Source organism: Ostrea edulis, chromosome 3, assembly GCF_947568905.1.
Source record: "Ostrea edulis chromosome 3, xbOstEdul1.1, whole genome shotgun sequence".
NCBI lineage: Eukaryota > Metazoa > Mollusca > Bivalvia > Ostreida > Ostreidae > Ostrea > Ostrea edulis.
Genome location: NC_079166.1, coordinates 39367111 through 39390422, shown reverse-complemented (window position 1 = coordinate 39390422; position 23312 = coordinate 39367111). Strand labels below are relative to the sequence as shown.

The 23312-nt window shown below is 34.8% G+C and overlaps 2 protein-coding genes across 15 annotated transcripts in view; one reads left to right on the top strand and one right to left on the bottom strand.

Moving 5' to 3' along the window:
• Positions 1-15477, top strand: LOC125674253 (SWI/SNF-related matrix-associated actin-dependent regulator of chromatin subfamily E member 1-like). 12 transcript variants are annotated; one of them, XM_048911373.2, is made up of 18 exons: positions 1-69; positions 429-483; positions 583-608; positions 876-968; positions 2005-2079; positions 2404-2535; positions 3863-3938; positions 4060-4139; positions 6017-6074; positions 6200-6372; positions 7130-7231; positions 7452-7697; positions 8918-8995; positions 9119-9184; positions 9369-9600; positions 10400-10417; positions 11759-11941; positions 14977-15477. In XM_048911373.2, the coding sequence occupies exons 2-18, from the start codon at positions 432-434 to the stop codon at positions 15099-15101; spliced, it is 1815 nt and encodes a 604-aa protein (XP_048767330.1). In that variant the 5' UTR covers positions 1-69; positions 429-431; the 3' UTR covers positions 15102-15477. The 12 variants fall into 12 exon arrangements, with proteins under 12 accessions (XP_048767330.1, XP_048767329.1, XP_056016652.1 ...); XM_048911372.2 differs by having other exon boundaries at positions 11759-11950; XM_056160677.1 differs by lacking the exon at positions 10400-10417.
• A 7185-nt stretch (positions 15478-22662) lies between these two features.
• LOC130053426 (uncharacterized) overlaps positions 22663-23312 on the bottom strand; it is a 34631-nt gene continuing 33981 nt past the window's right edge. For all 3 annotated transcript variants that reach the window (XM_056160672.1, XM_056160673.1, XM_056160671.1), the window contains one exon: positions 22663-23021. In XM_056160672.1, the coding sequence (XP_056016647.1) occupies positions 22935-23021 (87 nt within the window). In that variant the 3' untranslated portion in view covers positions 22663-22934. The remainder of the gene's footprint in view (positions 23022-23312) is intronic.

The following is a 23312-nucleotide window of genomic DNA, read 5'->3' as shown; positions in this document are numbered from 1 at the left end:
CGAACCCAAAGCTTATTTTTCGTAAAGACGCCATATTTTTCTTTGTTTGGAGGAGGTAGTCTACGTCTGGTAAGTTTTAGGGCTGTCTAAGCCTAATTATGCATCGTCGGACACTGTTTATTTGTTTTACAGATATGATTATGATATAAAAGGAAATAACACACCTTGCATTTCACATATGTTTAGGCCTAACCTTTTAAAGAAAATCCCAGTCGTCATACCTACTTGCTTTATCGATTTCATGAAACCATTGTTTTGCATTGTAATTACATGGATTTCGTGTAATCAGGTTTCCTTAAGATGGTTTTATTATAACTGACCATGTAGTCTTTGAAATGACGTAATGATTCCTAATCTTGGTCCACCGTCCGGGCGTGTTAAAATGAAGAAGAAAAAATGTATTGAAGGGAAATAACTCTTATTTTCAGACCATGGCTTTACCAAATTTTAGCAGGATACAACAGACGCCCCCACCCCCAGCATGTAAGTAGACTGTCATACACTGCTTCTGTCAGATTTGAAAATATATAGTTATTGAGAAAATTTATCATTTCTTACTGTCCTCTGAAAATGTCTTTTCAGCTCGATCGAGAGGATATGATAGAAATGTAAGTAAATAGGGCCTAATGTTTGATTAAAAGATTTGTGAAGAGATTAAAAGCAAAGATTTTTTTGTGTCAAGAAACATGAAATAATGCATGGTTAAGCTTAGAGTTGATATTATGTAAAACAGTTCAGAAGAAGTTAAGTAAGAATGCATATTATCATATGATCATTTTTACATTTTCTTGCAGTATCCTTATAATTTTATTTTTTCTAAAGTAAAGTTGTATGCCGTGGCAGAATACTCAACCTCACATTTTGCAATTCTGTAGGCACCAAGTCCATTCATTCCTTCCTCGCATGGCCACCCTGCATTTAACCCTGTCAAAGTCAGTTCTCGCGGCGGAGTAAGTAATCATTTCCAGGTAATAACAGGTTACGATTCTAGGCATGCCATCAGTCTGTTGTCACTGCCTGAAGATGATGCTTACGCAGACCATGCCAGCCTGTACCCTGCTTTGTGGTAACCCTTGCTTGTGGTATCAAGAGTTCAGCTGTCTGTATTTCTAGCTGTTGTCTATAAACAATTGCTTTAATGAACTATTTGAATTATCTTGCTTTCAGTATTTATCAGAAATGACTGTAGAACACTGTGACTCTGTAACATATGACTCGAATCTCAAATATAATCCCTTTGATACAATATATATTACACTCGTGTCTGATCATGAGATTAATTCTTGCATTTCTGAAAGTTATGAGTTGTGGGCTTTTCTCTCTCTCGTTTAAATCATTTGAAATGTAAATCTTAAGATAATGTGAATGATGAACAGAGAATCAATGTTAACATTGGACAGAAGGTTGACTATAAATGCTCAAGCACCATTTACTTTATTAACATCACTACTGATGCTTTAAGTTTTGTCTGTTTTATGCAGTAAAGGTGTAATTAGCTGTATATGTCTGTAAAAAAAAAAAATCAACTGATCTTAACATTTCGTGTACCTATAGCAATATTTACAGAGCTTCAAAACTTAGTGCATTTTATTAAGTTTATGGTGAGACTGATTATATGTACAAGGTTAATGAATTGGCTTACAAAAGAAAAATCATAGATATATTTGAAGCTCTGCTGCTTTTTCTGTTGTAGTAAGGTCGTATCTGTAGTTCTTGGCACAAGATATCACATAGAATTAGATGTTTAAAATATAAATGGGAAATATTGACATTATATTTGGTATATATTCATAATCAGGGGTCACAACTAACATTCATAATATGTATGTATACTTGTCAATTACCGCACATATGATGTATCGTTGTTTAAATGGATCAGATTTTCTCTTTTCTCTCATTATTTAAGAAATTACTCTTGCAGTAAAGAAATTCATTTTCTAATTTCAAAATTTACCAGTAATGCTGTTAATGGAAAATAATATTGTGTGTGTGATGTTATTTCAGGGAGATGCAAGGGGTCCAAAACAACCCAAACCACCAGACAAGCCCTTAATGCCTTATATGCGTTACAGTAGAAGGGTATGTTTAGTATAGAGTGCTTAAGTATAGAAGTTGAAGTAAAAGGTTGGATGTAATTTATTGTAAGGTCTCGATATTTTGGAGTTCTGTGTAACTCCTGGGATTTCTAAAATCTCATGATACTGTATTTTGCTAGATGTATGTCAATTGATACAACTGCCCAGTACCCAAGTTCTTCCGCATTATTTTTTTTTCAAAACACACAATAACCCATGACTTAATGAGGAACTAGTGTGAATGTATATGATATGCATATCAAATTAACTCCCCCCCCCCCCCCCCCTTCATCAACTTTTAAATCACATTTCGACATATGTATTTTAGGTATGGGACTCTGTTAAGGCAGCCCACCCTGACTTGAAGTTGTGGGAGATAGGTAAAATCATTGGTCAGATGTGGAGGGAACTGTCTGACCAAGACAAACAAGAATATATGGATGAGTACGAGATGGAAAAGGTGAGTGTCAGTTTTTGCTGTGTCAAATTCTGCTCGGTGTATGTTAGTCCACATGTTTGTCTGATGATGGATATTTAGATAATTCTTATGGGTTATTGACTGAATAACGAGAAACGTGCCTGTCCAAGGTTGTGCAGTAAAGCAGACTGATCTTGCAAGGTCAGCCTCTGCACAATGACAGGTCTAGCATGTTTCCCAATTATGCAGTTAATAATCTGTCATTTTTTTCAAATTCTTGACACTTTTTAAGGAGGTACTCTACATCGTCATAATGGCTGACATCTTTTTAAAACATGGATGAAAATATAAATATTAGCAATATTTGCCTATTCATGTCAAAAATCATTGATTAGCTGAGTAGCTCTGTAGGTTAGCCCGTCGACTACTAAACTGTAGATCGCGGGTTCGAGTCCAGCAGGCATTTTAAATTTTTTTCAGATTGCATTCTAACAAATCTGCATTTTTAGGTCACCTGAATCATTCAGGTGACCTATTGCTATCTGTTTTTGTCCGTCGTTGTGCATTAACATTTGAACATTTTCAGCTTCTTCTCTGAAACCCCTGAACCAATTTCAACCAATTTTGGCATATAGCATCTGTGGGTGGAGGGGAACAAAAATTGTGAAATTCGTGGTCCCTGCCCCCCTGGGGCCTGAGGGGTGGGGCAAAAACCATCAAAATGAGTGTAATTTTAAAAAATCTTCTTCTTTACTCCTGGACATCAAGAAGCCAAACTGTGGGCATAATTATAATGAGATTTGAGCCCTCTACCAAAATTGTGAAATTCATGGCCCCTGGGGCAGGGGTTCTTGTGTTAGGGTGGGGCTCTATTGGTCATATAGTGAAAATGTAGAAATTCTTTGAAAATCTTCTTATATTGGTTTTATCTAAGGAGTAAATAACCCTTTTCTTTATGATGTCTCAGATCTAGGTTTTTTAAAAAGGATTATTGATTGAACATAAAAATGACACATGTACTTCATGACCCCATAGCTATTCAATGTTTCTTCCATCCAAAAGTAAAATTCTTATATTTAAACACAAACCTAATTCAAACATTGGAAGGTTGTTACATGATACTCAGGTGACCTATAAGGCCCCTGGGCCTCTTGTTGACTAAATAAAGTAAATTTGAAAGTTTTTAATTTCGAAATATTGTTGTACATATCCTCCACTCTTCATCCATATCAAATTCCTCTGGTGTAGCATACATCCTTAATTTTAGAAGAACATATTTGTTTATGTTTTTGGTAGGCTAGCAGACAAAGTGTTTTAGATTATTTGTGGTAGGTCTGCTTTCTCATTATATCCTTATTCATCATTTCAGAGTCATTACAATGATGAAATGAAGAAGTACCACAATTCATCCGCCTACCAGTCCTGGGTAGCTGCCAAAGGAAAAGGTAGTCTGAAATGGGACATACATGTAGATTTATGTTATTATGTGTGCAGAAAGTAGCCTTTAAATACAAAGTAGTAGATGAATTTCTGAAACTCTGACAGCACGTTCTGTATTGTTAACAGCAGCTGCAGAAGCAGCGATGGAGGAGGATGAGAAGGAAAAAATGGCCCAAAGAACACCACGCAGCACTGGGTCTTCTAAGGTATGTCATTACTATTCCTTCAGTGGTAGTGTAATAATTTATCAATTAAGTCCAACAATAAAGTGGAGACAGTTTGCGTAGTGATGTATAGGGAGATATAATAATTTTCAACATTTGAACATCATAGAAAATTATCAAGTCCTTTATTGTTTAGGAGCTTTATATTTGTACATATTACAACCAAACTAAGCCGCCCCCCCCCCCCCCCCCCCCCCCCCAAAAAAAGGTGTATGTCAACTCGTGCATCCATTTCTTTTATTTTTTTTGGCAGTGAAAGCACTCAATTAACCATACAGTTATTTAGCAAATAATTTACAATGAAGAAAATCACTTTATATATACTTGGAGGTTTATTTGATATCAAATATGGTTTGAACAGTTGTACAATAAGATTAATCATAATGATTAAGAAGTAGACTGTGTTGTGTTAAAATGTATTGCTTATCAGAATTTGCATTTCTTTCTAAGAAACTAACTTATAAAATGCATGCAGTACTATAAACATAATATGTATACGGTGTGACCGTTGGACCGAGCGAAGCATGTACGTAACTCCGTGTCCCGAGTGGTAATCATAATTCCGTTAAGTACGGTAGATTATGATCATTTACAAATATATATTTTGAATGAAATTTCCTTGCCCTAAACACCCAGTAACATCTCAATATTAAAGGAGTTTATATGGGGACAACAGTTTTACATGATTCGCCTATTCATTGAACGCGGGAAATAAAACGCAAGGCGACGTAAACTGTGCATTGTGACGTCACATTTAGCCTCGACTTTTTTCTCTTTTTCAAAGCAAGTAATTATAAACAACAATAATACATTCCGTATGCAATGAAAAAGGCTGTTAAAACTAAACAAAATTAACCAATAAATTCAAAATGGTAAAAAAGTAACCGTAATTTTATCGTATACTCTTATTCAAAGAAACTCATAAACTCGTTCATCTATTTAGTCGTATTACGGTTTTATATGTATTTATTTGCTAAAACCTGTTACAATGATAATTATACTATTCACTTTGAATAAAATGGGTGTTTAAATTACGAATTGCACGTTAGAGTATTCTATTATTGGCATTCAAAATAAAACACGAATAACTGTTGAAGCAGGTAATGAAAAAATAAATGGCGGCGCCCATATGGATCACGGAAATTTCAGTGAACGTATATAGAGATTATCTCTTTTTCTTTTGCTGATTTTGACTTTTTTCTTTTACATACGTGTTACCTTTAGAGCCTTGCTTCGCGGACGGGCCGTCCGAGCTTCGCTCGGTATAATTTGAAATTGCATTTTTGTATACTTATAACTAGATAGCTAAAGCTTCTCTGATGGTAGAAAAGTTATGATCAAAGGATTCTATCTGTGTACAATAATGCTGGAAACGTGTTCTCCAATTTGAAAGACATTATTAACTTCATGTAAATGAATCACAATTGTGCAAAGCAATTATTAAAAGTTTTGGAGGTTGTTAATTAATGGCCGTAATTCAGTATCTTGAACACAGATGTGTCAAATGTCATGCATATGTTGAAGTAAGCTGATGTCCTATTCATGTTTAGTGCAATTAAATGATTTTTGAAAACTTAGGATTTCTCAAACATAGAAATCATGCAAACTTTGATTGTCTGGGAGTATTTTTCAATTAACTAAATTTTTACTTGGTTTGTGTTGCAAAATTATGGCGGTTGGTCATGTTAGAAAATATTAGATAATGTCGGGGGGGGGGGGTTACTGTCACATACAACAGTTTGTTTACTCATGCAATTTTTTCCCTCTGTATTGTTAATCCACTTGGTAACAAGAGTTTTAGTTTGAAAGTAAATCTAATAAACTAGAATTTCTATTGTAAACATGGCTTTTTGTTTCAGAATTCCAAAATGGACTCCGTTGGAAGAATTAGCATACAGCAAGCAGATGATGATGATGGTAGTATCTTACATAGCGGTCATTTCATGATGCATGTTTTGTCATTTCAACACTGTTTTAGAATGCAGATATCTCTTTTAATGGAATGTACCTTAATAATTGTTTTTGATGATTTCCTTTAACAGATGGAGATGACAGTTTCTCAGTGAAGCACATGGCTCATGCCAGATATCTACGCAACCATCGCCTTGTCAACGATATCTTCAGTGACACAGTGGTGCCAGACATCAGAACTGTGGTAACAACATCCAGAATGGGTGTACTGAAACGTCAGGTCCAATCTCTAACAATGCACCAGGTATAGAGAACTTCACATATAACTGCTGATATTGAAAATTCTGGTGTTATTTTCTGAAGAGTGTAAAAAGTACTTCTCAGAAATATGTGAATTTAAAGGGACTGATTCACAATTTTCCCCAAAATTTTGTTTTTCACTTCAAATGATCAAAATTTACTGTTTAATGTGTTTGAAAGATTTAAAAACTGGGCACCACCAGATAACTGAAAAATTGTTGAGTGTGACGGAAAACATCAATCAATCACGTGAAAATTAAGGTTATACATTATCACCGAAGCTCATTTTAGAGAGTTTATTATTTGGTTTGTAAACAAAGAATGCGGTATGCTATTGTTTACGAAATTTTCGAAAGAAATGGGTGATATCGATTAAGATGCATTATATCACAAATCAATATTTCACTTGTTTGTTTGTTTACGTAAAAAGACTCGAGTCTTTGTGTACATAACTAAGATTTAGGGCTAAAATATTGCTTTTATTCTTGCATTCAGAAGGTCAAAATTTTGGCTGTCAACATCAAATGAGTTATATTTTTAATGTTTAACATCAAAAATGAAAAATATTTTTATCAAAAATCGTGAACCAGTCCCTTTAAACTAAGATTTGTTATTGGTGTTTTGAAAATTATCCTAATGAAAGACACTTAGAATGGGATGTTTAGGCATACCTTTCTTGTACCTAAGAAAAGATTTTCAAACTTTGAATGTGGAGTCTGTTAATTTTAAGTACACATGTTTATCATTTACTTGGACAACAGAAAAAACTGGAGGCAGAACTTCAAACAATAGATGAGAAGCATGAAGCAAAGAAAAGGAAATTTCAAGAGGCTAGTGATTCATTCCATGAAGAACTTAAAAACGTGAGTGTTTTGATATGTGGTTTTTTTTGTTTTTTGTTTTGAAAATGTAATGGAATGCATGCATACATGTGTAAAATATTTTGTGCAGGCACTGGCACAGACTATTGTAACATTACTAATATGAATCCTATTTCATGATGAAATATGACTAAAGAATGTCTTCTGAGATACGCTTGTTAGTAGTGAGTACTGTCATTGAATGGAAAACTACTTTTCAAAGCTTTGTGAGAACAAGCCACAAGTTACAGAAGAACAATTCAATACTATGGTTGTGAAAGCGAAGGATGATCTGAAAGTCCGTCACCAGCAGTATCTACAGCAACAGGAAGAGGAAAGGAAACGACAGGCGGAGCTAGCAGAGCAGAGGAGGAAAGAGGAGGAGGAGAGGGAGAGGATCGAGGCGGAGGAGCGGGAACGCCTGGTCCAGGAGGCCAAGGATCAAGGGCTGAGTGTCGACCATAATCAGGTTAATAAATTCACTTCTGTGTAACTTGTAAAACTAAACGGTCAGGGGCATGATCAAGGGCTGAGTGTCGACCATAATCGGGTGAATAAATTTGCTTCTGTGCAACTTGTAAAACTAAACAATCAGGGGTGTGATGTAAATAAGTTCAGTAAATAAGTTAACTGAAAGTGACTTGTTTTAGTTATCAATGAAAGGATAGCGTACTTTGCGGTAATTAATGAAGGACAGAAGCAAAGAGAGGTAACTCATTGTGACAAAAGATAACTTGTGTACATTATTTTTCTGATCATGTGTTTACTACATTATACCCCTGACTCCTAAATTTGAAGTTGGACAATGCACATTTCTCCCAAGTGTGGAATCCTCTATGAAGTTTGTTGTCTATTGCAAGTACTGCATATAATTTGGTATGTAATTTGCACATGTAGAACATTGTATTTAAAAAAAAAATTCAAACTCTACTTAGATGTATGGTAATTTTGGACAAAGATGATGCTGAAGTCATTGTTAGTTAATAAAGGTTTAATTTTGCTAAATGATAATGAATAAATTAATTGAGGATTTTTCTTCAGAATATTCTACGACAGTTTTGGGAGAGGGTGAGAACGACAAATCTTTTGAAAGCTGTAATTGATCTTGATAATATGATGTACTATGAACTAAAGAGCCATGTACAGTGTATGTGCAGGGATTTATCTAGGTTGTTTTTACTACCGGTAAAAGGCACCTTTCCCCCTTGGCTATAAATGGATATTTCCCCTTCCACAGTTAAAAAATCCCCTTCATTTGTAGAAACTTTACAAAATTGAATGAGAATTTTCAACAAAATCATTTCAATATATATTCTAAGTCATTTTCTATAATTGTCAGACTTACAATATAGATAAAATGAGTAATCAATCTATTTATATTCCATGCCATTCCCTGGAAGCTCATGACTGCATTCACAAAGATTCCCCTTAAATATAAAATGGGTAGTAACATCTAATGCTGGATAAAACCCAGATATGGTTCCAACGATAACTGATCTGGCCAGGATATAGATTGAATAATCTGCCAATTTATAAACTAACAATAAAATATTGCAGAAAAAACAATATTTATATACAAATTTATATAAAGTATGATGGAATTTACTCGTCTAAACATTGATATTTGTAATGGCTTGCTTTTGAGTGAACACTTCCATTGTTAACTTAAATCTTGTACAAATCTTTTAGAATTCACAAGGAGCACCCACTGTGCTACAGAACATCTTGGGAAGTGGTATCGTGAACGACAGGCTAAGCAACCCCGAGGTATGAAAAATAATCTGTATTCTTCTGTAAAACCATCACAAGTGTATTATTCATTGTAAAGAGTAGATACATGTATGAGGTATGGTTGATATGGACGTGTAGAGATTTGTTTCTGCTCTGTAGGAAGCTGTGGAACCAGACCATCATGACAATGTTGATGCAGAGTCCATGGATTCTGAGAAAACCGAGGTATGAGATTAAAACATGGTGCAGTACTGTGAATTAATGATTTGGTTTCTATTAATTGCTAAATGCATATTAGATTGCTTGCTCTGTGAGTTTTACGTTATAATTGAAGTTTACACTGTATGTTAGATTTACATGTGTAGGAAATATTTTCCTTGTATCAACAGTATGTTTGTTATTTGTGCAGGATATGTCCCAGGATGGAATGTTGGGGATAGAAGGATTTGAAAAGGACGGAGATGACCCCCTGTACTCCCCATCCCCAGAGTCTCCTAACACCTCCCCTGACATGCTAGTGCATGATAAGTCCCTGGATCAGATAGATAGTCCAGAGTCGCAAGAGGACACCACACCCAAGAAGAAGAAAAAGAAGAGCCGGGCTAGAAAGGAAGAGAAAGATAAGAAGGAGAGAGGGGAGGGTGAGTAGGAGTCCACTCGAGTCACTTTATGTGCATGGTGCCTGTGTGCGGTGTGAGTGAGGGAAGACAAAGGCCTTCAAAATTATAACAGAAGAGGGTTTTCTTTTTCAGGTTAATATTGATCATTTGCTGTCTTTAATATTGACCAGTAATTGTATCTTACACTTGTAATTATTTATAAGTTTTGGACTGTTTGGAAGTGATATTAACTATTACAAGTAATGTGAATTTTTTGGAAAAGACAAGAAAAAGTACTTTACTAGATGCAAGTGCTCAATTTGGTAAAGAGAATGCAAGTTGATGATTGAAATAATTCAGTGGCACATCATTGTCATTTAGAGATCAAGCAACTGCTTCCTCAGTATTAACACAACTAAAATTGTATAATCATCGCGTACAAGTCCGTCACAAGCTTGGTCGCCAATCGGGATTGGTGTGGAGGCTTTCAGTTCAGTAAACCTTCACCTGTGCATGCTTTCTTAGAGCTGGAACTTTTGAGGCATGTCTAGGGTGTGTTAGATTGGAATGTCAGTTCGGAATGCATGAGACAGTTTAGATAATCTGTATTATGATTATTTAATATAATACTACAGTTCATTCAAGATTATCTCAAATGATTGATCCATTTCAAAATTGCAAGCTTTTTTTTTTTCCCATGCAACTTTCTGGTGCAAAAATTGAAATTGTTACTGAAAAATGGATTTTCTTGATTCAAATATGTGACTGCTGTTTGAATTTTGAGATAGTCTTAATTACTTGTTAACTCATGTCAGCATGTTGCACCTTTTTGTTTTACTAGAATCGGCCAGTGAGGAGGGTAGGTATTATTTTTTAGAACTTATTTCTTGTATGTATGTGTTGTTTGGAGAGAAAATTAGGGCTGTTTCAGTTTTTAATTCCCCCCATTCATTTTGATCACAGTTCTTTCCATTTTTTGCATAGAGAGACATAAACTATTTATGGTACAGGTGGCTATTTATTGATGAGCAATTTTCTTGGGTTTTAATTGTATCATCACGTATGTTTCGTTGAAATGTACAGGGTACAGTAGGGATGCAGAGAATTAAAAATAAAGCAGCCTTAACTCCGGTAATCTACTGACACGCTGTTAATAAGTATTTCATTTAGAAACCAAATAGACTGAATTATTACCTTGTGTTAACACCGCCATGTAGACTTCTTGAGTGAATAAAAGACATCAGAAATGGGTACAAAGCAAATACAAATGTTTATACACATGAAATGCTATCTTATCTCATTTCCACAAGAGAAAAAACAAACCTTGATGTGTACTTAAAATTATGAAGAATGTTCACATGAGACAAAGCCACAGTTCTCTGTGATTTCACGTGGGAAAATATCCTGTTTGTTAACTGGCATGAAAAATACTTAGTCTGTAAAAGCATATTGAATGTGAACTTTCTTATGAAATATTCATTATTTTACGAACTTTACAGTGTTTGACATTAACTTACGGCATGGTGCACAAATAACACATACTAATAACTCAGCTAATAACATCACACTTCATAGAGGGTTGGGTCATATTATCTCTCACACAGTAGTGTATAAATGCATTTTGAGTTCATCTTGATTTATTTTTCAGTTCACTGTTGGTTTTTAACTTTACTCGTTTTTTAATATTTCAATTTGATTCATGATTTCCTCTCATTTATTTTCCTATCGTATACTACTCCTAAGTTTGATTTTGTTCATTCAGCACATCTTAAATGAAAGGTGGAAATGGTCACAATATATTTTGGTTGCATTTTTCAAAGCTTTTTGTTGTAATGTTTAGATATACTAATTTACGTAGAAAATTCAAGATTTTTTTTATAGGTATCTAAGTAAATATACCCATATCGTCTTCGATATCATTCATGTTTAATCATGTGACTATTTTCAATATTAAAGCACATAAAATGTTCATATATCAAAACCGAAAGAACATTAATTTTTTTTTACACTGAAATTAGTTATTATTTCACAGACAAATATCACTTTTATCTACAATAAACATTTTTTTAATCCAGAAAATGACACTCATAATTTGCACAACAAGGCAGCCTAAGTATCTTTAATTTCAGAGCCCAATGGTTGTAGCATATACAACAAGGAGGTGCATGTTATACAAATATGACTTTCTGCTCCTCTCTAGGTCCGCGTAAATACCCCTGTGATATTTGTGGGAAAGCATTTAAACACAAGCATCATATGACTGAACATAAACGCCTCCATACCGGTGAAAAACCTTACTCTTGCACTCGCTGTGGAAAGCGCTTCTCCCACTCAGGGTCCTACAGTCAACACATGAATCATCGCCTCTGTAAACCCAGTGCAAGTACGAACGGTAATTCTGTCCTCAGACCTAGAACAAAATCCCAGTGTTCACGTTTTTTACACCTCCATTCTTGCCATTATGTTGTGATGAAGAAAAAAAAAAAAAAGAAAAAACAACAGATTTTGTATTGTACGAGTTTCATCAAAGTGTTGCACACAAAACTCCCTGTTCTATAGTACACAATGAATTTCTCTGCTTACTCTTTCTTGGGAGGCATTTTTGATGAAGAACAGACTCTGCTGGCTTCATTGGAAACGTTGGAGGAAAGACTAAGTAGAGGAAATTATCCACCTGCATGTAAATGTCTGGTGCTTTCAGAGGTGAATTCTAGTCAGAATACCCTTCTCCCTGATATCTTATCATCTGTGCATCTATAAAACAATAAAAATGTGCTGCTATAGTAAATATTACTGGGTATATTGTTTCGTAGTTTTGTTTTATCTGGGGGTTAAGGTGTCTCTTGGGATGAATATACAAGTCTAACCTCTTTGATCTCAGTTTTGCTTTTTTCTGACTTTTGTTCTTTTGTGTATTATGATGTTTGTTGTAAGCATGTTGTATCTTTATGCATTTTGACCTTTACATGAAGTCATGATCAAGCGTGGATAAGACTTTGTAATTCAGCTTGATATGATTTCACCAGGATGTTTTGATATGAAGCTAATCTTTGTGTTGTATTCTGTTGTATAAGCTGTTGTTTTAATATAGATAGCTTGAAGATTGAGTATCCCTAAGTATTCCTTCAAAGCATGTGTAATAGTGTGATTTAACTGTTAAGCATTTTTTTTTTAAAAAAACCCAAAAAACGTGAATTTATAAGATATTACCTTTAACACTGCTAGTAAGAAAGATGTGCCTTGAAAAGTAGACTGCAGAATTTGTATTATGTTAGTAATGGATAATTTTGTTTTTTGATTTAGATGACTCAGGTAAGCATTATGAACGAATTACGTCTGGAAGTAATTGGATACCGTAGAAATAGAAGATTCATAGAAAGATGCAACTTGCTGCTGTAGAACTTTCGTAATTTTTGAAAGTACAAATGGAAGAAAATTGTCATGATGAGAAGAAAGAAAAATTTCTAGGCGATCATAGTTCGATTTTTTTTACTGATACATGGTGACAGTGTCTCTGGCTTGGAATTTAGCTCTTTATAATGAAATTGTTTGGTGTGTTGTATCAAATTGAAAACCGTGAGATCTCGGTGTCCCCACACAACAAAGTTGCTATAGATATAGTGATGAATGCCAGTGTATGCTTTTGTTCATCTAGAGCAATGTTGCAAACACCATACATGGACTGCCAATCTAGGTTAAGTGTTATTTTGTTGTCATAGTTTGAAGTTTAGAATTTTAATTTTTAATGGCTGCCAGTGAGCATTAATAAAGGCTGAGCGTGGAAACTTTCCATCAAGGCACCGTTTACTCTGTAGAGAGGAGCGATGAACAATGTTTTACATAACATAAAAGAAAATTATTTCATAATCATGATACGTTAGCCAAAGTAACACTAAACCTGGACTGGCAGTATGTATTGCTCCAGATCCTGGTATCGGGTGATTGACTCAATTTATATTTAAAAAAAGTGAGACCCTCTTGGTTTGGTTGAAAGTGACAGATAATGATGTTTTTCGGGTAGGGTGAGGTGTTGTCCTCCATTTTTGACTAGTTTTTCTTTGATTTCTGAGGAATTCAGTCACAGCCCTGTGGTATTCTTGCTTCAGAAATGGCAGGATGCGAGAGGAAAATGACTTTTAATCTCTAAGTTAAAGGACCAAGGTCTTTGTTAATTATGACAGATAAAGGTGGTCTGGTTTGCAGTGTCCTTGAGTTTAAGAAATATTACATTTGCTACTGTTTATACAGAGTAGCCTATACTATTGTGGAGTTGATGGATTGCTGTTTTCTCTAATATAATGAGCATTTAGTCTATACTGATTGTGGAGTTGATGGATTGCTGTTTTCTCTAATATAATGAGCATTTCTAGGACATCCTGTGGAATTGTATATAGCAGTAGTTAAAAAAAAGAGATCATCATTGTCATGAACATTCTTACACATAATAATCACAAATCTGCATCAAACAGCGCTGTGAAAATAAATGATATTGTTAAGGTGTGTTTATAACAAGGTGCTGATGTTCTTGATGTTATTTGGATGGAGGGTTTCTATTTTATCGAAATTTTGGATGATTTTTTTTTCTACAAAGGATTTGATTTAAGAAGAAGATGGTGGGCTTGTTTGTAATTGGTTTGTTTTCATGAGTATTTTAGTTGCTCTACAGGGTGTGAAGTTGAAATTTGTGGAATCGGTTATTAAGTGGCGCCAGTGATATAGCAGAAATCCCTAAAATAATTTAATACGTTGAAATAGCAAGTATACTTTAAAAGTAATGCTACCCTATTTAAAAAGATAAAGTCCATAGTCATTGTTCACCTTACCAGAGGTTGTCTTAATAGTTGGACTGAATTTTGTTGTGGAGATTTTCTTCGAAGATCTACTAACAGTACTAAAATTCTAACAGAAAATGTGTACCTTTGATGTGAAATTGATATTTATTATAGAGGTACTATATTGTCATGAAGAGAATTGTAAATTATGAAGTAAAAGATTATAGTACAGATATAATGTGGATTGGATGTCATGGTCTGCAGTCCACAGTTTTGATTGACCTGGTTTCTGTGTCCTGCAATTTGATTGGTCTGAATCTCACAAGTTTTTGTGTGCAGCACTAACCCCTATCTGAGCACTTCTTGAGTGGTGGATCATTAGTGCACTCAACTAATAGATTTTTATCAGCAGAAAATATACAATCGTGAGAAATGAGTGAAAGTAACTGAAACATCACTGGTATTTTCTTCTAGGTCTTATCTGTAATTGAAATTCCCATTTGAATTTTTAAAAAGTATCTTAAATGTAATTTGTTGTTAGTTTACATGAAAGGGCTTTGAATATTGCATAAAAGCAAAGGATAATTGTACGTAGGTGAGGTTGACTAAGAGGAGAAATGCAGTGTGGTACTGTTGTATGTTACAGAGCATGAAGGAAAGGGACAGAAAGACCTTGATAACCCTCCCTCTGTTGAAGAGGAAGATTCAATGGACTCCTCTATTGATGAGAGAACAGATGAAGGAGCATTGACCGGCAAAGGAGACAAGTAGAGTCCATAGGATGAGGCAGTGAATGGCCAAGGTGATGCAGACCCAGAGCATGGAATAGGACCGAGATTACAGAGACTTCGAAGACGGATGCTGGATGTTACAATTCAAACTATCTCGACATTGTTCATTTACTGTACCAATATTGTTGTATGTTTAGGTGCTGTGTTTGGAGACATTAATGCATGTAAGGGATATAGTATGTTTTACATGTAGTGATTGAAGAAAGCATTGCGTGTCTGTTTAAAACATTGGTGTGATAATGAAATCATGATTAAGAGTATATATATATGTTGTATGTAAGGGAAATTACAGTATCATGAAAAACTGTAATACACACGGTATGTGTATGGTAGATATTAAAGGTGTAATTATATTAGCTGACTTGATTTTTGAGATTATTTTGGTGTGGAAAAGATGTGATCGGCATATATCTCTAGATCATGGGGAAAACATAAAACATCGTACTCTTAAGTTGTACATGATATGGTGTTGATAATAAAGCAAAATGATGAATGTACATGTATATCTTGAAATCCACTATAATTCTGGATACTACTTTTTAAATTGAATATTACGTGCAGAAATTTCTAAAAAGAACAAGGTTCATTCTGGAAAAGTCATACGTTTTGATGTTGTTGATTTGAGAAAAAGTTTTGTAATTTCAAGTTTACTAAAAGTTCTTTAGAATTTTTTTATTTATTTTTTTTTTTTAGATTTTTGCATATGGTGTTTATACCTCTCAGATGACGCAAGAGGTTTTTCTGTGTATTACCAGTTTTTGAATCGAGGCAGGCTACTGACAAAAAAGTTGAAGATGTAGGGGTTTCAACAGTCGTGTTTAAAGTCAGCATTTCGCAAATTTAATGGTCCCTATAACCTAGCATTGGGTAAAATGCTGTTTGACTTGTTTCATATCGATTGTTCGGCCGTTCTTGGCACACTGATTTTGACTACGTATAACTCCGTTTATCTGATCAAGATATAGGGCTCATGCACGACGGTTTTGGCCGGTCGACAGGGGATGCTTACTCCTCCTAGGTACCTGACCCCACATCATAGGTACCTGACCCCACCTCTTGTATATCTAGGGGTTCGTGTTTGTCCGACTTTCTATTTTGTATTGCTTATAGGAGTTATGAGATTGATCACTGTTCGTTATCTTCACCTTTCTCGTAGCCTTTTTCGTGATATTTCTAAGGAAAAAATGGTGTCTATCTTAAGTCAACTTCAATACATTTTACAAATAGAAAATTGTACCTTTGAAATATTTCCAGTAAACCTACATTTATACTTTAATAAACATTTTCATGTTTCAAAAATTAGATAGGATATAATAATAATTACTTGGTGTTTTGCATGCATGCGAGGTTTATGAAAAGTGAAGAAAACAGTGATTAATCTTATAACTCCTATAAAGAATATAGAATGAATAGTAGGGCAAACACAGACACCTTGATACACAAGAGGTGGGATCAAATGCTTAGGATTATTGACAGGTCACATCCGACGTGAGCACTACATCTTGATCAGGTAAACGGGGTAATCCGTCGTCAAAATCAGCAGGTTAAGAACGGCCTGAAAACTGGTATGAAAAGCCAGACAGCATTCGACCTTGGAAAACTCGTATTCCCAAATTACATCTTTATAACGACAATATATTTTACGAATTGCTGACTTTCATCAGAACTGTTGAAAACCCTCTAATATCAACTTATTTGTCTGTAGCCTGCCTCCATTTCCAAATTGAATATACGCAGAACATTCACTTGCGCATATAATCAGTTGAGAGACATTAACACCTTAATTCGACATATGAGGGGAAATGAGAATAGTTAATTCATAAAACATCGTCAATACATCTAAATGTCGAGTTGAAGGCAACTACAAGAGTTTTCCTTCTCACTATACCACAACATATGGGAGAAGCAGTGTAAATCAAGGTGGATTGTAAAATATTCCAAAGAATATTTAGTAAATTTGAGATCAGAAACCTTTTCCCAGATCAACTGTTTCAAAACGTACGACATTCCAACATTTTACATCACCATTCCTCAAGATAATTTAAAAAAACAACAACAAAAAACGGCTTTTTGACAACATAAACAACTGCCATTTTCAATAATAAAAAAAAAACGAACACGGAAATATTGATAGGCCTACTCCTCCCAGGAACCTGATACCACCTTTGGTAGATACAGGGGTCCGTGTATGTCCAACTCTTAATTTTGTAATCCTTGTCGGAGTTATGAGATTGATCACTGTTCGTTATCTTCACTTTTTAATCTTGTAATCAGTCAATCCAAAAAATATTTTGTTAAACACCTTTCTGCACTTTGGTATTCCCGGTCTTCTTGAGCCTCTCCTTCGTAGAAGGTACTTTCAGAACGAAGAGAGGACTGAGATACCAGAACAGCAATTCATTCCATGGAAAGGGAAGTGAGTTACATTAGTAATTTTGCATCAAATACGTATTTTGTTTTATGAAACTGTATCTGGCAAACAGAGAATAGCGTAATTAAGTAATTAAATTTCTCATTTACTATTGAGAACATAATCGAATTATAATATCTCACTAAAGAAAGGACTGATGACTATTGTCACTGGACGGAAATTCATAATAACGTATCATAGGTTTTTCACAAATCGGTTGCACTTCAGTATCATAGTGATTTCCTACATTAGAACATTTTTATCAGATATGTTTACTGAAAAGATACTTTAAATTACATTGAAACTAAATTAATATTTAGAAAGAGCAGATGGTCCTTTACCGAACTTGTAAATTTCATGATCCCAGGGCTATTGGTTTTGGCTGGACTGAAATGGTCAGTGATTAAATATGTGTGGTAACAATTGTACACTTTTAACTTTCTGATAGCATTCATTCCAATTCTTTTCAATATGAAACATTTTTGTGACAAGGGGGCATACATTATATTTAAGTCTCGTACACCCTTGGAATCTTATAGGCAGTGTAAAATCTTCCAAAAATTGAAAACTTTTCAAAACTCTTCTCTACAACAGCACATCTATAAGGCAAAAACAAATCCATAGTCAAGCAGAGAGGTAAGGCTTCAATCAAAATTTGTAAATTTCATGGTACCCGGGGGTAAGAGGTTCTGACTCAAGGATGAAGTCAAACTTGACATACAGTGTTTATGTGTAGAACATTCAAATACATGTAGTATTTATACGAAGTTGAAACTAAATGGATATTTAGAAGAGCAGGCTGTCCTTTACTAACATTGTAAATTTCATGATCCCAGGGGTAGGGAATCTATAGTTCCAGGGTGGATCCAAATTACTATAGTAGTTACTGTCTTTATCATTTGAAAGACGTCTTTGATTTTGCTGATACTGTATAAACTAAATGCACATTTAGGAAAGGCAAAATGGAATGTACCAAACTTATGAATTTTGCAACCCCAGGGTTCCAAATAGTCATATATTCTTAATACACTGTACAACACATACATGTATCATGTTATAAGTATTCCATTAATCTGGGCAATACAGGATTCGGAACTAAACTATTTGGAACTCTTCAAAAAAAGAAGTTAAGAAATTTATATCTCACTAGGGCAACTCTTATATACAAATTAGTGATTACTAAAGACGATGCCTGATTTTAAGATTATTTTTCAGAATGGTGCAAGCGAATATCCGAGTACCAAAACACGCATTATTAGATTAAAGACGTTTGGTTGCCGAAGGTGATTCAAAAATAATTCACAGCACCGTGTATCTCTTCTACCGTAGATGGGTATTTACTTAGTTTGTTAGATTTTTCTAGTATTTGCGTGCAACAACCGACCGCTATGCAATGATATCGTAAATAGTCAAATTTTGTGCATCAGTCCCCAGGCACGTAGCCTCGGGACCCCCAACTTCACTCCCCATGCATACTTTTCCCTTTATTATCACATACAACCTTAACCTCTTTATTTTTACATGTTAGCTGATCTCTTTTTACAGTAGTGAAAATGGATGGTTGAACCTAAGAATTAAACTCATATACTGGGTATTCTGAAGGATACCCCCGGCCCCCAATTTTAAGATTTGGCTAAAATTACCGTTCTTGCTAGTTAATAATTTGAGGACAACTACGAAAGGGACAAGTTTTGCCTCCTAACCCTTTCCACTTTCAAAAACGACGCTTTGTGCCTGAACTAAATATACCGAGTGAAGCTCGGACGGACCGAGGGCCCGTCCGCGAAGCAAGGCTCTAAAGGTAACACGTATGTATAGGAAAAAATAAGAAAATCAGCAAAGGAATAGAGATAATCTGTACCAACGTTCACTGAAAATTTTGTGATCCATATGGGCGCCGCCATATTGTTTTGTTCATTAGTTGCTTTTACAGTTATTCGCGTTTTGATCTTGAATGGCAAAAATACAACACAGGTATGTAATTTGTAATTCAAACACCCAGTTTGTTAACAATGAACCATCCCCTCCCTCCGTGTTTATGTGGAGGAATTTAAGTTCGGTACAATTTACCCCGCTAAGACCTCAGGCGGGCATATAATTATCTCGATAGAAGGTCTATAATCTGTGAAGAAAGCGGAAGTAGATGCTCATTACAACACATCGCTAAACGAATTTTTAACAACAGAAAATTACTGCGAAAAACGTATTTGCATATGGACTTGACATTTAGTACGATATAGAAAGCCGCACTGTAAGTAAAATCCAGCTAATCCGATAAATCATCACCAAATGATATGCGAGTTTAGATTATGGAATTAATTTCTTCTATTGAACAGTATTCTACGAATTTGAAATAGATATGTGATTAATTATGTACTATGTATTATAAACCAGTACTGCTTGTATCTATGTATGTGTGTTTGGGATTGGTTTCGGTAGCCTTGTGGTTAGAATTTTCAATTAGCAACTGGGGAACCGGTTCGAATCTTGTTTAACGGGTTAGAACATAGGATTGGTGGGGTTTTTTTTGTATCTTAAAGAATTTTTCACACGTATTGAGACATCATCAGAATTTGAGAGAGGTCCCCCAAATTCTGTGAGGGGATTAACTATTATTGACAAATGATAACTTTAAGTGACAAAGGTTATGGTATATTATGAGATTACCCTTTCTTACAAGGCTGTTTTTCCAAGTGATTGTTTCCTGTAGAATTACATGTATATGTCACTAATTTTACCGCAACAATTCATTTTTCCTTGTATTCATTATTTCTATTTGGCTACATGTAACTTATTTTACAGTAACCAATACATATTTTCTCTAATTATTAATTTTACACCATTTTTTGATTTGGTCTGTAACCAATCAGTTGTGCTTATTTTGGTAATGTGGCCATTATCGATTTGTTGACACAAAGGAGAAGCCATGCTTGATCTGCTGTCTGCATGAATTCCATTGCCCCACCACTCGCCCCTTCTGCCACCAGCTATTTTCATGTAGAATAATTAGAGCGTTTAGATGATATTTACCCACCTTTTTGAGGCCAGGCATCTATTTTTGTGACATTTACATGCTTTTATTCCTATTTTCAGTATGTTGTATCTTCCGAGAATAGGGGGCCAATTTGCATAATATGATGCCAAATTGATATGTCCAATTTTTACTACTCTCCTGACCCCACTATTCATATTCCATGTCACTATATTGTATATACAACGGTGTGTTTCTATTCCATCATTTACATAATAAATGACAAACAAAAACAAAGCAAAGTTTCGTTGGTATAGTTTTTAACGCTAAAATATAAACTCTGTTATGGGTCAGAATAAACCCGAAACTAGCAGAATCCAATCACAAACAATTATTTACAGAAAAATAAACCAATATATAAATATTGCATGTATTTGAGGGTAACATTGAAAATTTTCACCCCGAGAAAACCATTGTCAACCGAGGCGTAGCCGAGGTTGACAATGGTTTCTCGAGGGGTGAAAACTTCAATGTTACCCTCAACTACATGCAATATTTGTTTTATTATACTGAATGTTATGTAATCTCAGCGAGATTCGTCGAGGCTGGATATTTGGACTGACGCCTCTTCCAAATCTCAGACCAGTGTCACATAAACTGATTCGGGAAATCTTGCCTGAATTTCGGCCGCTTGTTGCGATTAAAATGGGTTGAATTGAATTTCTTGTCTGCTTCAACTTTTCGCCTTAGACATCCTATTAACTTCCTATCACAATGAAACATGCATTTCTTACCTTTACATGGTGTAAATCCCACAGTAATTCAAGTCGGCTATTTTCGAAGCCATTGCAAACGGCCACCATTTCATATTTTACCTTCTCAACACTGAAGAGTTCCGATATACTGTTTCATGACAATTTGTACTATGATTGGAAATACAGAACTTACTGGCTGACAATTACTTTGTACAAAGCATTTAAGCATAAAAATTAAAAGCAATAAAAAGAAAACTGTGTAATATTTAATTAATCTATATGAAGGCGTCCTAAACTATCGGAACTCTTCAGTGTTGAGAAGGTAAAATATGAAATGGTGGCCGTTTGCAATGGCTTCGAAAATAGCCGACTTGAATTACTGTGGGATTTACACCCTGTACAGGTAAGAAATGCATGTTTCATTGTGATAGGAAGTTAATAGGATGTCTAAGGCGAAAAGTTGAAGCGGACAAGCAATTCAATTCAACCCATTTTAATCGCAACAAGCGGCCGAAGTTCAGGCAAGATTTCCCGAATCACTTTATGTGACACTGGTCTGAGATTCGGAAGAGGCGTCAGTCCAAATATCCAGCCTCGACGAATCTCGCTGAGATTAAATGTTATGTAAACTGGAAAGCAGAAAAACTTACGTCTGTTTACATTTGATCAATCACTGTCGTGCGATATTTCGTATTTCGATGCGGGTACTCGCGTTTATTACAAACGCTCAAACGACGTCGTTTAGCAATCTACGGCGAACCGTACGCGCATAAATTTGACGCATGTGATAATTTTTTATAATATCATCCGTTGTCAAGTACTGTTACACGTTGCTAGATACTATCACCCTGGGTCGCGTGTTTTCTGTTCTCAGAGGGTAATAATATGTTTTTTCAAATGCTTCTCGATCAATCAGGTTCGAGTATTTTACATGAAAGTATAATAATGAAAAATTACTACCTTACAATAGTTAAATAAAGTGTGAGATGTTTGTTTACAACTGATCTGAATTCATACACGGCAAGAAGCCCTAAAAAATCCAGTAGAGTGCTTATAACCTCATGCTTTACAGGCTATTTATATCAAACAAACGTTTTGGAAATACTACTTGTAGGAAATACAGTGAAGGCAAACAGGTATTACATCATCTTTCTGTTGAAATAGAGCATCTAAAATTCTGTCCAAATCACATGTGCCCCTCGATGCATCTTAACAGATGGCATAGGGTGTGTTATACGGTAATTATTGTGGATTCTTGCTAGTTACACAAATAAGACAGATAGTATATTTAAAGGAAAATAGTTACGTGCGGGTACTGCTGTCTTATAAAAAGCAGCTAGTCTTTATTCTATAGCAGTTTAATTTATCAAACATAATATTTATATATGTAATATAGGTACAGTTATTTATGTTCATTTCTGGCATTTTTATTGGTAACATACAAATACTTTATAACTCAAACATTCATACATTATACATTTGATTGTATGTTAAGGTTATGTACATTATCATCCAAATTATTTGTCCGATTAACATGTACAATCATATAATATATGTATTGATAATAACTTGTACCTGTCACTGTATATGGCACATGCCTGAATAAGCATAATGTACACCCAATATTAGGACACTACATAAGTCAAGAGGAAAATGGAAATGAATGGCAGTACTACTTCACATAACAGAGCAGAGATGTTTCCTCCTCCGTTTCTTTCTTCTCTGCACACTAACTGCCACTTGTGCAGTATTCCAAAGCCTTTCCTAAGGTTGAAAATATAAACGCTAATCTTTACTTTAATGCTACACTGTAATGTTCTTTTGAATATCGAACTTTCAAAACGTACATTTATTATCATTGATATATGTATAAAACTTACACTGGAAATGTTCCTTAGAATGGAATAATCATCTAAGGTGCTTTTGCATCATACACCAATTGAAACAATGAAAGCACGCAGAGTTATAGCATACTTCTAATTTTTATATATATATATATTATAGGTATTTCTGTTGTGAACTAGTGAAAAAGCTAATCAATTTGAAAATAAAAGT